Source organism: Bufo bufo, chromosome 1 (genome assembly GCF_905171765.1).
Source record: "Bufo bufo chromosome 1, aBufBuf1.1, whole genome shotgun sequence".
NCBI classification, from domain to species: domain Eukaryota; kingdom Metazoa; phylum Chordata; class Amphibia; order Anura; family Bufonidae; genus Bufo; species Bufo bufo.
In genome coordinates, this window is record NC_053389.1 from 265,872,822 (window position 1) to 265,889,532 (window position 16,711).

The window sequence follows — 16,711 nt, forward strand, 5'->3', positions numbered from 1 at the left end:
CTCTGACTGATAGGAATCTCTGAGTCCCACTTGGTACCCCTGGCACCAAAACTTCTAGTATCGGCTTGGTTTGAGTCCTTTCTGACGTCAGGAGAGCGCTTCACTCAGTAAGTAACGAAAGACACAACAGTGATGTACTGAATGAACACTCTGAGGTTTATTTTTAATGCACACAGGTTATATAGAGGGGGCTTTACCCCCCTTATTAGCATATCATCGTATGTTATGTATTTAACCTATCATATTAACACGTTTCATTCTACGCTCAGAGAAATAGAAACAAAAACGGAACTTCCATATTAGGAATATTGTCCGGGAGTAGTGCCAAAGAGATAAGATTCAGGGTTACAGAGAATAGAAACCTTACAGTTATTAGTTTTACAGCAATCAGAGTTACTTCTTAACAGAGAAACAAAACGCAAAAAGCAGAATTCATTTTGACATAATAAAGAAAATGGATTCCTTTCAAATCCCCTCTTAAGAACCTTTAGTGGATCACACTACATGGTTCTTTCCTTTCTTGTCCTTTTTCTCTCTATATGATATTAGGTAATTCTTATACCCATCTGGGCTTCGATCCTCCTGGGGTACAGTAGTCTGATATAATGACATATTAGAGAGCCCTTTTTCTAGCATTCGTCTCACACAGGGAATAACACATAATGCTACTACACCTATTACTACAATTACTATTAGTATGACAATCCCTAGTTGCATGAGACCTTGTTTCCAATTTGTGAACCATCCAAAGTATTGATCCCATGGATCATTTATACCTGAGTTCTTTTCCAGTTCTACTGACAGATCTTCAAGCTTCTTTATAGCTATTGTGACCTTACCAGTGGGGCCAGTATTATTTGGTATGTATGTGCAGCCGGAGGTTGGATCAGTCAATACTCGGCACACTCCGCCCTTCTCTGCAAGAATCATATCTAACACCATTTGATTCTGGAATGTCATGATTGAGTCTGCTTGTAGTTCTTCTGCTACCCCTAGAAATGCATCTCTAGTATAGTTTACAAACCTTTGCTGATTGTAGTATATGTAATTTATCCAATCAACATTTTTATTCACAGTAATAATGGGAAATATTGATTTCAAATCCGGCGGCTACTTGATCTCTAGCTTTGAACTCATCTGGGACCCCTCTTGGAACACCTATTGCATCTATATACACATGGGGGTCAAAACTTGAAAGGGGGCTGCTTCTTTTGTTTCTCTTTAGCACCCCTTTGTCTATAATATCTGATTCAGTAAAAATGTGCATGTTCATTATAGCTTTGGCAAGTGCACATTCACCTTTCCAGGCACCTTCCAATCTGGATCTTATCTTTCCATCTCCACAGATCCAGTACACATCTCCTATGGAGTACACTTGGTTCTGAGTGAGGGATATGTTCAGATTGCTGTATTTGTGACAATAACCTTTGGTGAAATTCTGTACATTCCTCCCATGTGTACTCCCTTTGTAACATGTGTAGTTACCTGGATATACCTGGATGCCTGCCCCTGGGCGAGGATTTTTTAACAAAAGAGGGTATTTTGATTTCCATTCTGTACATGCACTGTGGTTATAAGACATATTAACAAAAAGAGTCAAAAAAACATTCTTCAACACTTTCTGGTAACACTAGGGGTACGGTACCTAGGTGTGGCTTGGCAGCACCGCATATGTAACAGTTACTTTTATTCACAGAGGCTGCACTATACTTCATCCACTCCAGCTACAAATTAACATCAAAAAAACCTGTCCCCATGGCCAAAGTATCCTCATATGTGGGATTAGATATGGCCCTTAGGTTTTTTAGAGAAACTATATGTAGGGCTAGTGGGTTTTTGGGGACACCTGTGATGGGCTGGTATTCCTTAGACTTATACATATCTCTAAGTTTGAACATTTGTGTTACCTGAGAAGTCTCAGCTCCCCACATGTTATGGAAGTACCATCCTAATACATAATCTCCTTCATCATATTTACCAGGGTTGTCTATTGTCAATACAATCTTCATTTCCGCTGACCTTTTTTTTTTTTTTTTTAATGATACATTGAAGAGGTGTCCACATAACACGTCCCTCTCTCAAGGAGTGTCATTCTAGTCAAAAGGGACTTAGAATTTTTATCCCTCCTTTTGAGGGCGCTTTCTGGTTTATATCCCCATTCAGTCCCTGTATTCCATCCCACTGATCCCCAGTATCCACAACCTTTTCCCCAGTATGAGTCTGTTACACATATATAGGCCTGTCCTTCTACATAGTTGTTGGAACAATAGTTATAATATGAACATGTTTTCAATATCTCACAAAGGCAAAAGGTGTAGGTAGCTACGTGAGTGTTAGATGAATTATACCAAAAGGTGATGACGCCGCCCTTGCTAGTTGCGGCTACTTCTCCCTTACTACTAATTGGTAAAATCAACAAGATTATTGAAGCAATCTTAGTCAGTACATTCAACCATTTCCCAGAAAGGGGTGAGGAGCTCATCATGTTGGAGGTCAGGGCTGTCTGCCCCCGTTAGTACCTCTGGGCCTTGTTGGAGGTCAGGGCTGTCTGCCCCCGTTAGTACCTCTGGGCCTTGTTGGAGGTCAGGGCTGTCTGCCCCCGTTAGTACCTCTTTGTCCTTCTTCAAGGCCAAGGCTGTCTGCCTCCGTTCCTGCCTCCTCTCTTGTTCTCACAAGCTTCACTCGGGTGGCGTGGATCCAAGTTGGAGACTGTTCAGTCAGCACGGCTGTTCTGGTTACTGCAACCACGGTAGTGGGTTGGCCATATGCGAAGTCACCTTGGGATTTTCCTTTCTTCAGTGTTTTGATCACTACCTCATCCCCCACCCTGTATGGGTGGGTGGGTTCCTGTGGAAGAGAGGGAGACTTACAAGCAACTTTTTCCTCAGTTTTATTAAGAACCTGTATCAATTTGGTGACATATTCTTCCCTTATTAAATCAAGATCACCTTCCTGCACTATCATTGGGCGTCTTGCCCAGGGGGTGGGGAAAGGCCTTCCCATGAGTATCTGTAAGGATTCTCAATGCTGTTATATCCTACCCCCTCTTTGCAGACTAATCCTGTCTTAGGATTTTTCTGCAATACTGGATAACACCAGTCTTGTTGTTCCTGTTCAGTGGAATATCTTTGAAGATCAGTAAGCATTTGTGACATCTCAGGGGTTGGAGGTGCCAAACATGGCATCTCCCAATGGTTACATGGACCTGTGGGGTTGCATTTGGCCACTCGTTTCGCCACCTTATCTGCCAGCGCATTGCCCTGTGAGACATGATCCTTACCATCTGCTGCCGTGAATCCTCTCCTCAAATCATACCATGGTCCCACACTACCCCATGTGCGTACCTACTACCAGTATAAATGGTGACAGATCTATCAGTATGTAGAATACATGCTCTAGTGAGTGCAATGAGCTCAGCTGCCTGCTGTGTTGAGTGTGGATGCCCTTGAGTAGGCCTACAACATCATGAGTGGTGTGCAAAATGGTGTAACGTCACATTGTGAAAGGAGTTGCCAACTCTACCATCATAGCACAGGCTGCAAGAGAACACAGACATGCCGGCATCCCTTGAACAGGGGTGGGCATTACCTTTGAGAAAAAATACACAAGGACGCAACTTGCCTCCGTGTTCTTGTGTCAGTACACCCGCCATGGTTTTACAATTTTGTCGTGCAAACAAGTTTGTAGTCAGGGAGGCCTAATCCTGGACTTGACATTAATGAACATTTCAGATAATCAAATGCATTGTACATTTCTGAAGACCATCTTATTAAATCAGGTTTGTCCTGCAGTGTTGCCTGTCTCAAGATATTATCATAGTAGGAACAGCCTGGGATCCATTGTCTGCAGTAGTTTATCATTCCAAGGAAGGATAGCATTTCCTTCTTGGAGTGCGGGGTGACCAATCCCGCTACAGACTGAACTCTCCCTGGACTGATCCTCCTTTCCCCCTTTTTCAGGACAAACCCCAAGTATTCGACTTGCTGTTTACACCATTGCATTTTCCCTAATGACACTTTGTGTCCACATTCAAACAATCATTGTAACAGTGATATACCATCCTCAATGTTGGCCTCCACTGACATACTGCACAACAGTAAATCATCCACGTATTGCAACAACACGGAACCTTGGGGGGGGGGGGGGGTGCCATGGTTTTAACGTGGCTTGGAGGACTATGCTGTACACTACAGGTGAATCAGCACATCCCTAGGGCATTTCTGCCCCAGGTCAGTTGACATCTGTCAAAGGAAAAAGCAAAAATTAGTCTGGTCTTCTTGTCAACTGGGATAGAAAAGAATGCATTTTTCAGATCTATCACACTGAACCAAACAGCGTCTGCTGGAATGGCAGATAATAATTGAGTGATGTCAGGTACAACAGGGGCTATAGGCACAATGATGTTGTTGATGGCCCTTAAATCCTGTACAAAGCGGGTAGTACCATCTGCCTTTGTCACTGGATTCACGGGCGTGCTGTAGGGTGAAATCACCTCTTCCAGGATTCCCTTTTGTAGGAATTCTTTTATCATTGGCCTAAGTCCATCGAGTTTCTCTTTTGGCAGTAGGTATTGTTTCTGGAACACTGAAATGACATCTGGTTTTACAGTAGCTTTGTAAGGTGTGCAATCTATGAATCCTGTGTCATATTCATTTGAAGACCATAATGCAGGGTTAATGTTGTTAAGTTCTGGGTGGTTCTGTATGTTTGCAAGAATCAGTGGCACTGGTGTAGAGACTGGAATGAGATCTGAGTGTACTCTTATGCCCTGATTTTTGGCTGACACTTGTAAGTCAAGCTTAATGAACAAATCTTTACTTAACACACTTGAGGTTGCACTGCTATCTACCGTGCATACAGCAATCAGAGTTACTTCTTAACAGAGAAACAAAACTTCAGCAAAAAGCAGAATTCATTTTGACATAATAAAGAAAATGGATTCCTTTCAGGGACCAGTAGAGATTATACCCAGTCAGCTCTTTAAACTGTCTGGCCTGTTGGTTAATGTTAGTACAAATTAAATATTCCCCCCCCCCCCCCAAAAAAAAAATCATATTAAGGCATTCAAAGTAAAAAGAAGGATGGCCCCTCATTCAGCAGAGCAGAGCAGAGCTTGGATACAAAAAGTGTTTCTCTGGTAGATCTGCAATATTCATAAAATCCCATTGATTTTAATGAGCAGTATGCAATGCTTCATTTCCCCTCTGGGGGTGCTGCAGAGAAATTGAATACTTACTAGGCACAATTTATTACTTCACTGATGACCCAAAAAAGAATAAACTGGTTTCCTCTGTATAAAGAATAGAAAGAATAGCTGATTCCTACAGTACATACTATCATCAGCGCATAAAGAAGCACTATTCCTCTCTGGTTTCTGGAGGACAAAACCTTATAGAACATTTTATCTGATACCTGGATTATGTTCAGCTCCTTTATCTGATACAAAGTTCAGAAAAGGCCAGACAGCACATGCAATATATCTTTCTCACAGGATAACTCAATTTAGACTGTATTTCTTCTGGAACACTGTCTTCCTAATAATTAAATCTCTCAAGATCTTAAGATCTTGGTTTGTATTGTGGACGTAAATGGACAAGGAAAGTGAGTAATAGACTCAGCAATGTTGACCTAAAATATAAAGGGGAAAGTTTATCAAAACTGGCTTAGTTGTTCATAGCAACCAATCAGATTTCACCTTTTATTTTCCAAAGGAGCTCTGAAAAATGAATGGTCGAATCTGATTGGTTGCTTTGGACAGTTATGCCAGTTTTCCATTACACCAGTATTGATAAATCTCCTCCAAGGTGCCTGTGAAATTATGGATTTAAGCTCTAGAAAGAAGTTGCACCACTTTAAACTCATATCCTGTATACAGAGGGTTAATTTATTATTATCTTTACCCCTGTAGCTAATTGAGCATACAAAATCTATTGAGGTACAGCCAGTAATGACTGATGGAGGCACCCATAACACCTTTGGTATCTAAAACCCACCTAACCCATTACCACAGCCGCAACGCATATAGTAAAGACATTTACCTGAACATGTGTGTGGCCCTCTTCACTGAAGTTTATGGGAGCTATGATGCCATCTGAGCCAGTATATTTTTGGTGAACGGATTCCACTGTATGTCTAAGGCATCCATTTAACGTATAGGTTTTTTGTATACGTTAAATGGATGCGAAAAACATTATGTTAACACACCCTTAGGCATGTGTTAAATGTGGTGCAGTCTAGCTCACATGTAATTTTGGTGCATTTTGCTTTACTTTTTCGGAGCAGATTGATAAATCTCCCCTCTATCATTTTATGAACGAGGGTTCAGTGAGCAGACAAGATAAGGTTATGGTAGAAAGGGACTATCTAGAAATACAACACTTCGGAGGACTTGTATAATGTTTTATCCCGGCATCCTGTGTCCGCCACCATTCCACTTTCCCAAGTGGGCATGGGTGCAGCTCCACTTAACCTTCTGCTGCCATTGCTGTTCCAGTGATTCAGACCTCTGGCTGGCCCACCTCTGCCCTCTAGCAGTGGGCTGCTGGCAGTGGAATCCCATGTTCTGTCCCCTGCTGCAGTTAGGGTTGCCTTCCAGGCCCCTGTCCCTCCTCCAGCCACGCCCATGTCCCGCCTCCACCCCTGGTCGCTGTCGCACCACGATCGTTACGCCCCTGAAGAGGCTCATTAGCATATTATAAGTCTTTATTTTAAGAGAACGGCGGCAGCGGCAGGCAGGGAGTTATAAAACACACTGTTATGTAGTGCTGACATCAGCCCATCGCTAATGTCAGTCAGCTACATAACGCAACGTTTTTTCTGATGATTGACAGATTCAGAAACCTGTTTAAAGGGTTTCTACCACCAGAAATACTGTTATGTAGCTGACTGATATAGCGATGCGCTAATGTCAGCACTACATAACAGTATGTTTCTAACATTAGTCCCTGCAGCCATTTTTGCTAAAAAAGCACTTTTATTGTATGCTAATGAGCCTCTATGTGCTATGTGGGCGTAAAATCAGCACCTAGAGGCTCCGTCCACTCACCCATTATCCCGCCCAGGTCCAGTGTTGTGCCCGCCCAGCTCCTCTTGATTGATGCCACTGTTCCCTGCATCGATGGCGAAATCCCGCGCCTGCGCCGTTCACTTCTGTCTTCGGCGCAGTGAGTGAATGATGCGATCCTGGTGCCGGATTCCTCACTGCGCATGCGCCGACTACGTTACAGTGAGGAAGCCAGCACCAGGAGCGCGACCTTCACTCACTGCGCCGAAGACAGAAGTGAACGGCGCAGGCGCGGGATTTCGCCAACGGTGCGGGGAACAGTGGCATCAATCAAGAGGAGCGGGGCGGGCACAACACTGGACCTGGGTGGCATAATGGGTGAGTGGACGGAGCCTCTAGGTGCTGATTTTACACCCACATAGCACCTAGAGGCTCATTAGCATATAATAAAAGTGCTTTTTTTAGCAAAAACGGCTGCAGGGACTAATGTTAGAAACATACTGTTATGTAGTGCTGACATTAGCGCATCGCTATATCAGTCAGCTACATAACAGTATTTCTGGTGGTAGAAACCCTTTAAACACTGTTACATTTACACACTTCAAATGTTTTATATACCTTTTTAGAAGTGCCTAGGACAGGTGTCAGGACTGTCTTGGTCACACACAGGTTGAAAACCCACTCTGCAGGCAGGGCACAGTGGGCACTGGGCTGGGCACTACTTGGACAGGCTGCTGGAGCTGGACTGGAGAAGAAGAATGATTTCAATTCTCCCTCCCTGCCTCTCTCTCTGATGTCACTTCTTGTGTACCTGACCTCCTTATCAGAGAGAAGGAGGGAGGGACTGGGAGGCAGGGGAGTAGCGAGGAGACCGGAGACTGATTGAACAGTGAGTGAGCCGCTGCGCTGCCTGGCATCACTGTAGTGTAGACTAGAGGAGGGAGGGGGGAGGAGGGGAGGCTCGGGAGCGCTGCGCTCAGCTGATCACTCGGCCGCTGCAGTGAGTGACAGCCTAAATATGTGATCGGATCATCGGAGTCTCGGTCGGACGTCCGTCCACACACACTGCAGTTTACTAATCCTGTGCCCGGGTCTAAGAAAGGCTTGTACCCGGGCACAGGATTACAAACCCGGACTGTCTGGGTCAATCCTGGACGGGTGGCAACCCTAGCTGTAGTCTATGGTCTGCACTTGCCAGCTAGGCCTCTCCAGTCTGCTCTCAGGGCACGTGCATGCTCTCAGCCCTTAAAGGGTGCACCTAATGTTCACCAGCCTCTTCCCCTGTGGGAAGAGGCCTGAGCAATACACTTATCTAGCTTGCTAGTTCCTGCTAAAGTGTGCTGTTCCATTTGTCTGTCCAAATACCAACCTCTGCTTGATTCCTGATTTGATTCTCCACTACCTTACTGAATTGACCCTTCGTTACCTGTCCTTGTACTGTTTCATGGATTTGCATTCCGGCCTATTCTTGAGTACAGTATTGCCTGATCCCTCAGTGCATCCAGTGGGTCAGATGTCATCTGGGGTGGACTGGGAACTTAAAGGGAACCTGTCATTAACTTTATGCTAACCTCACTGAGGGCAGCATAAAATAGTGACAGAAATGCTGATTTCAGGGATGTGTCACTCATGAGCTAAAAGTAAGTGGTTGCTGAGGACCAGCATCATAATCATTACAGCACAGGCCTTGAAAAGAGTCAAGTCTACCTGAGAAGAATCATGGTTATTATAATCTCCTGCTCTCTCACCCATCTGCTGATGTTTGGCAGTTCTCTCCTAGAGAGAAAGGGAGAAAACTAGGTAGATGACTGTCAATCATCAGCAGGTGCAGGGCCGGTGCAAGGATTTTTGCCAACACAAGCGAAGCTACATTTTGGCACCCCTCCTCGCAGCTCACCTGGCTCTGGTCCCGCCTGCAGCAGCTAGCTTCTCCTCTGTGTGGTCCTGGTCAGTGATGGCCAGTTCGCAGTGTTCGCCAGCGAACACATGCGATCTGCCATCTTAACTTACAAGTCCGGCGAGGCACAGGTAAGTCCTTACCTGTGCCTGTGCGCGAGCCGGTCTGAAATGAAATGCGGTCTCCGGGAGCAGGCAGTTCCAAGAACGTGCATTTCATTTCAGACCGGCTCGCGCACAGGCACAGGTAAGGACTTACCTGTGCCTCGCCGGACTTGTCAGTTAAGATGGCAGATCGCATGTGTTCACTGGCGAACACTGCGAACTGGCCATCTCTAGTCCTGGTTTCTTCTCTCTGCTTCAGACAATCGCTGGTTTGAGGACCGTATTTTTCGCCCTCTAAGACACACCTAGGTTTTAGAGGAGGATAATAAGAAAAAAATATTTTCCATTAAACCTCAGGTCAGACCAGCAATCAGACCCCCAATGTTAATCAGATCTCAGCTCACAGCCCCAATCAGACCCCCAATGTTAATCAGATCTCAGCTCACAGCCCCAATCAGACCCCCATGTCAGACATCAGCCCCCCATGTCAGCCATCATGCTGCTATGTCAGCCACTAGCCCCCCATGTCAGCCATAACCCCCCATCCATCATGCCCTCATGTAAGCAATCATGCCCCCATGTCAGCCATCAGCCCCCCATATCACATTTCTCCCCCTCCATGTCACATTTTTCCGCCCTCCCCCAGGTTGCGCCCTAAGGCAGCCGTTTGGTCTGCCTTATGGTAGCACCGGCTCTGAGCAGGTGGGTAGGGAGAGCAGGAATTCATGAATAACCATGACTCTTCTCAGGTGGCCGGGACTCTTTCCCAGGCCTAGTCTGCAATGTTTGTGATGTTGGTTCTTGGCAACAACTTACTTTCAACTTTTAAATGACAGACCGCTGAAATCAACTCACCTGTCTCTACTTTATTCTGCCGTTAGTATGGGCAGCATAAAGTTGATGACAGGTTCCCTTTAAAGTGGCCATGGAAAAAATCCTAAAAGTGGCCCCATGTTGTAGGCGGGGCAACACATATAGGCTGGGTCAGCAATACCATAGTGCAAAATACCGTCCCATCCAAGCCATATACCACAGTTCAGTACAATATATTGGCCCAAAAGTTGTCCTTCTGTGTTGGCCAAAAATAGCTGCCATTTTCTGTCTTCCTACAGTTGTCTCTGAATAAGATATGGAGCAGGAGACTTAAGAGGTGCCAGATCAAAGTGGCTGATGCTAGCCGATACATTTAGTGCATCTTTAGACTGTCTAGTACAAGTTTATACTACCTATTAACTTATTTTGAGCAAGTATATTGTGCTAAAATTCTGGGACGAAAGGGATGCAAATGAGCTCTTAACAAGCTCTGCCTCTGATGCCACCAGATGTAAAGCAGTTATCCTATAAGTCAATGTTCAACCCTTTAAATAGGCCTTGAGACATGACTCGGATATTAAATAAGCCAGCACCTCATCTGCAGACAGCTGTTTCAGGGTGATTGCCCCTCATCAGTGCAGAACAGAGAGTACTGGCTTAACTGGCTGAGAGGCCTAAGTCAGGATTTGGGGGGTACTATCTCTCATTGGGGAGAGAGCACCTTAATTTACTTGAAGCCGATAAGCTTTCTCCTTTCACACATAGCAACATCCCTTTGTTGAGCGTGGTATAAAAAGTGTCTAACAAACTAAATAAATGTGGCGCATGTCAGGTACACCAGAATTCATTAGTAAATGTACCCCACTGTAGGTCAACATATGGGTTTTAAAATCTGCAGCTCATTCATTATTGTGCACCTTTTTTCCAGAGCATATGAATTAAGTACCGTATAAAATACCACATTCACTTTTAGCGGAATGGCACCGAATTCTGTCATGAATTAGGACCTAAGAAAACAGTTTAAAATAGTAGGGCACACCACCACCTGATGTCTCACGGATATTTATTATAACATATAATATTTATGACATATACAGTAAAATTATTAAAACATATAAATTACTACTAAAAGATGGTCATCAATGATATAGTCAGCTAGGCTATGAACACAAATTAATATATTCGACTGGACCGTAATAAAGTTGCAATCTTTCTTAAGGGTTAGTAACCCCGATGTAATGTCCCAGGAAAAAGTTCCATCCAATGGTTAGATTCAATGATTATATGGAAGTCACTTATATTTATGTAGATTACCACTGGATCGCGGTAATGTCGCAGGTAAAACGCTGCCTAATTGCAAGACTATGCCGGAGTGGTTTTACTCACTATTTTAGATGATGCCGGTTTCCATATCACTCGTGGCGTCCCACGTATAGTGAAAGTCTTTTGTAAGCGTGGTATAAAAAGTGTCTAACAAACTAAATAAATGTGGCGCATGTCAGGTACACCAGAATTCATTAGTAAATGTACCCCACTGTAGGTCAACATATGGGTTTTAAAATCTGCAGCTCATTCATTATTGTGCACCTTTTTTCCAGAGCATATGAATTAAGTACCGTATAAAATACGACATTCACTTTTAGCGGAATGGCACCGAATTCTGTCATGAATTAGGACCTGATGGAATCCTGAATGGCCTATTACTCTGCCTGATGTTTGGGCAGGACAAGCAGGGTTAACCAATAAATGTATTGATCGGCAAATGGCTGCATCAACCTATTACATAGGCTGATGCAAAGTATATGGGAGAGGAATAATTACTATTGCAGCCGTTCCTCCCCCATTCAGTTCTATTGATTACTGGCAGCACATTCTGGATGTAAGATGCACCTTCCTTCCCCCCATTGAACCCCTCATATTGCGGCATCTGACAGTCACATTGAGGCCTTTCAAGTTTTAATCAGGGGTTAAAAACCAAAAAATATATACTCACCTCGCAACAGCCTTTCCGCAAGCAAATAGATGAAGTGAGTATGTATTATTTTGTCTTTTATCACCATTTCAGGAAAAATTTATTAGTTACCACAAAGCACGAGGAAATTCGGCTATGTGACAAATCACATTTTTCCTGAAATTCGTATCGAAGTCCATTTTGGATACTTTAATTTGCTCAACAGTAATTGGAATAATTGGAATAATTACTTGATATTGGTCAGTAAGAGTGTGCAAAGCAGTAATCAAAGCAAAAGGTGGCTACTTTGAAGAACCTAGAATATTACATATTTTCAGTTGTTTCACACTTGTTTGTTATGTATATAATTCTACATGTGTTAATTCATAGTTTTGATGCCTTCATAGTCATGAAAATAAAGAAAACTCTTTGAATGAGAAGGTGTGTCCAAACTTTTGGTCTGTACTGTATATATTAACATATAAAAGTAGTACAAAAAACTATTCTTAGCTAATATAAAAAAAGGAACAGTCTTGGCATTATACAGTTAAACAGTACCCACCTTCTAATCCAAAAACATAAGTAAAATATTGTTTTCCCGAATTTAACAAGCTCCAAACAGTCTGTTTTCTCAGTCGCTGTGTAATTTCTTTTTTTTTGTTGGCTCATCAGTATTGCCAGTGAATTCTCCCATAAAACCTTTCAAAGTCTAATCACTCATGCCCTTTTTTTCGTATTTTTTTAAAGTTGTTTCCTTTCATTGTTCTTGTTTGGCAATTAAGCCAACTGATTTTCCTGATAGGAGTTTTACACCATTGTGTCTAGATTCTGACGGATGTAGCACTCACCATTTATCTTTCCTTTTAATGAACAAAAGTTCCTGCCTAAAGTATACATAAGATGTCAAACTTCTAGGTGGCTCTAGTTTGGTCCACCAGTGAAGGTGTAAGGGGGCAATGGGCTGCTAAACATCAGGACCGACTCCAAGTAGTTTGGGATTTCATCATCTCAAACATTAAGGTAAATGAAATATTTTAATTGTGGGTTCACATGTATATCTCTCATATAAATGTTAAATAATTTATTTAGACTTTTTGCGGTGGCTCAAGGTCAGGGATTCTCCTTTTGCTTTTTTAAAACAGACTTAAATGTACTAATGTAATTTTCTGGCATTCAGATAACTTAAGAATGTAATGCACAGTTTTGTGCATCTGCTGATAACACTGTTAGACCTCATAGACCACTGTTAGACCAGGAATCTCAATGTACAGGTGAAACTCGAAAAATTTAATATCGTGCAAAAGTTCATTTATTTCAGTAATGCAACTTAAAAAAGGTTCAATATTCTAGGCTCAAAGTGTCACACTCTAGTCAGCTAATTAATCCATACCCCCCCTGAGCACAGGGGACCTGAGATTGTGACTTTGGGGTTTCATAAACTGTAAGCCATAATCATCCAAATTATAACAAACAAAGGCTTGAAATATCTCGCTTTGCATGTAATGAGTCTATCTCATATATTAGTTTCACCTTTTAAGTTGCATTACTGAAATAAATGAACTTTGCACAATATTCAAATTTTTTGCATTTCACCTCTATAATATTTTTGAAAACGTCTTTACTTTTGTCACTTACTGATTTATTTGGTTATTATTTTATTTTTATTTTTTTTATAAAATGGTATGCTTTTTACAATAACCTTCAACTTCTTACTGAATCGTAATTATGGACTTAACGTGAATCCAATTCAGTGAATGAAAAATAGAAGTTTAAGATTTGTTTCTGAAATATGTTATTGGCAGCGCTGTATATAAGTGCACATAAATGTGCATCACATTTTAAAATAACTTGCCTCGCTTGATCTCTGAATATATATAGTTACCATGCATTGAAGAAGCACAGTACATTGTGAAAAGAATAAGATTATACGTGATTTCACACATGCCATTTTTCTTGCATTTTTGCATTGTTTAAAATAAAAGAAAATAGTTGCAAAAATAGCAAAACTGCAATGTATGAACTTTACATATGCCTATTTTTATTATTCAGACTTGACCGATATTTTTATACCTTTTTTTGGATTTTTTTGCCCTTTATCTGTTACACATTTGTGTTTTTAAGTATTTTCGTGAACGTGTTTTGTTTCTCTTTGTTACTTGTGCTTGCAGACTTATTACATTCCACATGGAATGTGTTTTATTATCATTGGTATTGGCATATGTTTCTTATTGTTTTCTGACACTGCAGAATATATAGAGGCCATATATAAAAATAAAGTAATAGCATTGTTTTATTATTATTGTATTATATTTCTACCTTTTTTTCCCTATATTGTCACTTGGTTTATTTTATGCTTTATTTTGCACATCACTTAATTTTTTATATATATCTTGAACAGATGCATTCTCTACCATTGATCATCTTTTCGTTGGTCTGTGTGATTCCACCAGGTATGGTCATTGTATATTGTATAAAAAGTGAAAATGATTTGTATGTGTTTTATACATGAACACTGAAAGATTTTTTGAACTTTTTTTTTGTGTAATATATTTCCAATATACTATAAAGTGAAAAACAATGTAATATACTTAAAAAAAAAAGAACAAATACCCCCAAAATGTACAGACTTAGAGGGAATCTGTCAGCTACAAAACACCCCCCAAACTAGAGTAATCAGTGTATAGTGTAATTGACGGCAAGTCCGGGTTATGTAATTCTCACCTTATACATACTGTACACACACGTTCTGATGCTGTACTCTAACAAACCACTTGTAGAATGCATTTAAATCCCATGCTCATGCACATAATGGAGAGGACTCAAAGAAGAGTCCTCTCAATTCATTTTACTGCTGGTTTGTGGGAGCATAGCGTCAGAATGCAAGTAAGTATAAAGTTAAAAATTACATAATTGGCCTCAGTCACACTATACCACACTTAGTCTAGTTTTGGGGGATTCGGGTGTTTTGGAGCTGACATATGAATGAATAGAGAAAATATATCTGTTCTAAATATATAATTATCTTCTAGGAAAATCTCTGGATGTATTTGATAGATCGGACTGGTCCTCACTGTCAAGATGCAGTCTTTTTGGTAAAAATCACATCCGGACATTTGATGGAACATTCTATGAATTTAATGGTGACTGTAGCTACATGTTGGCTGGAGACTGTCACAAGCATTCATTCTCACTACTAGGTGAGTATATACTCATTCATGTTACTGCACTTGGATGTCCCCATAATGATGGGTGACCTCAGAGTTGGATTATTCTCAGGGTAAGGGCTTTTACCACCCAAAAAGTGCTCTTATATAGTTTCTTTCTTAGGGGTAGCTCTCTTGTTTGCTATGCTAAAAAGAAGATATCAAGTGACTGGTGACTGGACATGCATATTTTTGTCATAGGGAAAGATGTGGATGGGCAGCTGCTTATCACTTGGTTGAACAAATGATTGTGAGGCTCATAGTATAATTTGCTATATTACATTGATGTCAGATTTTCCTGATGACATCAGTGATCAGGTGGAAGACACCAATACTGTAACCCAGCCTAGTTCCTTGAAGGTGGCCTCTACCATATCAACTAATGAGGTAACTGGAAAATAAATTCTTTTCGGATCACTGTAGGCGCTGCCAGGATATGGATTAAAGGAACATCAGGAGCTATGCAGTAGATTCACGATAATCTTTATTCACAGGGTTGTCAACGCGTTTCTGGGACGGAGCATCCCCTTCATCAGGACAGTAATAGTAAGACATGCACAGGAAAGCTTTAAAAAGGCACATTTTTGGCGGGCTGATTGAAGAGTGGGGGAGGGGGAGAGGGGAGGTACACAGGTGTGTTTTACATAATTAACTGAGTCTGCAGTTAGTATTGTAGGGTAGTTTGCTGATGGTGGAGAGTAATAAAGGTACAATAAGGATACAAATGCTGATAAAATAAATACATTGGTAGTGATAAAGGTACAGTGCAGATAAAATGAACTAAAATCACATAAACTAAAATTCGACAATACAATAGAAAGTAAATCAGATATGTGCATGAATAAAGTACACACATCAATACTAGTGGATTGGCTAGTGGTATCGCATATCCACAGACTCTTGTGCCTTCTTACTTGGATATATGAATCCATCGATATGGATTACTTAGATATTCCATTAAATCCATATTAAACCATGTGTTGGATTGTAGTAATTGGGTAGTAGGTAAGGAATTAGGCAATATATATATATATATATATATATATATACACACACACATATATATATATGTATACATATATACATCATCCTCCCCTTATTAGTTTCATAGTATTTATATTATTTATATTTATATTATAAGTTTCTATCCACTCCATATTGTTGGTTCCATAGATTCTATATTATAATCTCATTCATTTCGTTAAGACCATGCGGGGTGAGTGTGTTTAGCTGGTAGATCCAATAGATCTCCTGCTTCTGAAGATGATCAAATCTGTTGTATGGGTTGGGCGGTATAAAATCTTACGGGGTGATCTTGATAGTATGTCTTTCTTTTTCCAGAGTATTGGCACAGTGCCTTGATAGGCTGTGTTTTGCATAGAGTTTTTGTATGTTGTGTTGATGTTGATTCAGACGGCAATGTAGTCCCTGGGTTGTACGCCCTACATATTGGAGGCCACATTCGCATTCAGTCATATAGATTACGTATGAGGATTGACAAGTTAGGTTATGTCTGATGTCAAAGGAGGTTTTGTTGGTATTTGAGGAAAAGGTTGTCTTGTGTGTGATAGTAAAGCAGCAGAGACAGCGGGGAGTGTTGCATTTGTAACTCCCTAATTTTTGGTTGCCTTTGGGAGCGTGTCCCTTTTGGTGGTGCTTGGGTTTGCTTGGCGCCAATAAATTTCTGATGGTGCGGGCACATCTGTACGTAATTTTAGGTTTATTCAGGAGATATTTTTT

At 41.4% G+C, this 16,711-nt stretch overlaps 1 protein-coding gene across 1 annotated transcript in view; it reads left to right on the forward strand.

Moving 5' to 3' along the window:
• Positions 1-12,651: 12,651 nt before the first annotated feature.
• The window catches only part of VWF (von Willebrand factor), a 214,419-nt gene continuing 210,359 nt past the window's right edge, over positions 12,652-16,711 (forward strand). The window contains exons 1-3 of the mRNA XM_040439200.1: positions 12,652-12,788; positions 14,167-14,218; positions 14,798-14,965. Coding sequence (XP_040295134.1) covers positions 14,167-14,218; positions 14,798-14,965 — 220 coding nt within the window. The 5' untranslated portion in view covers positions 12,652-12,788. The remainder of the gene's footprint in view (positions 12,789-14,166; positions 14,219-14,797; positions 14,966-16,711) is intronic.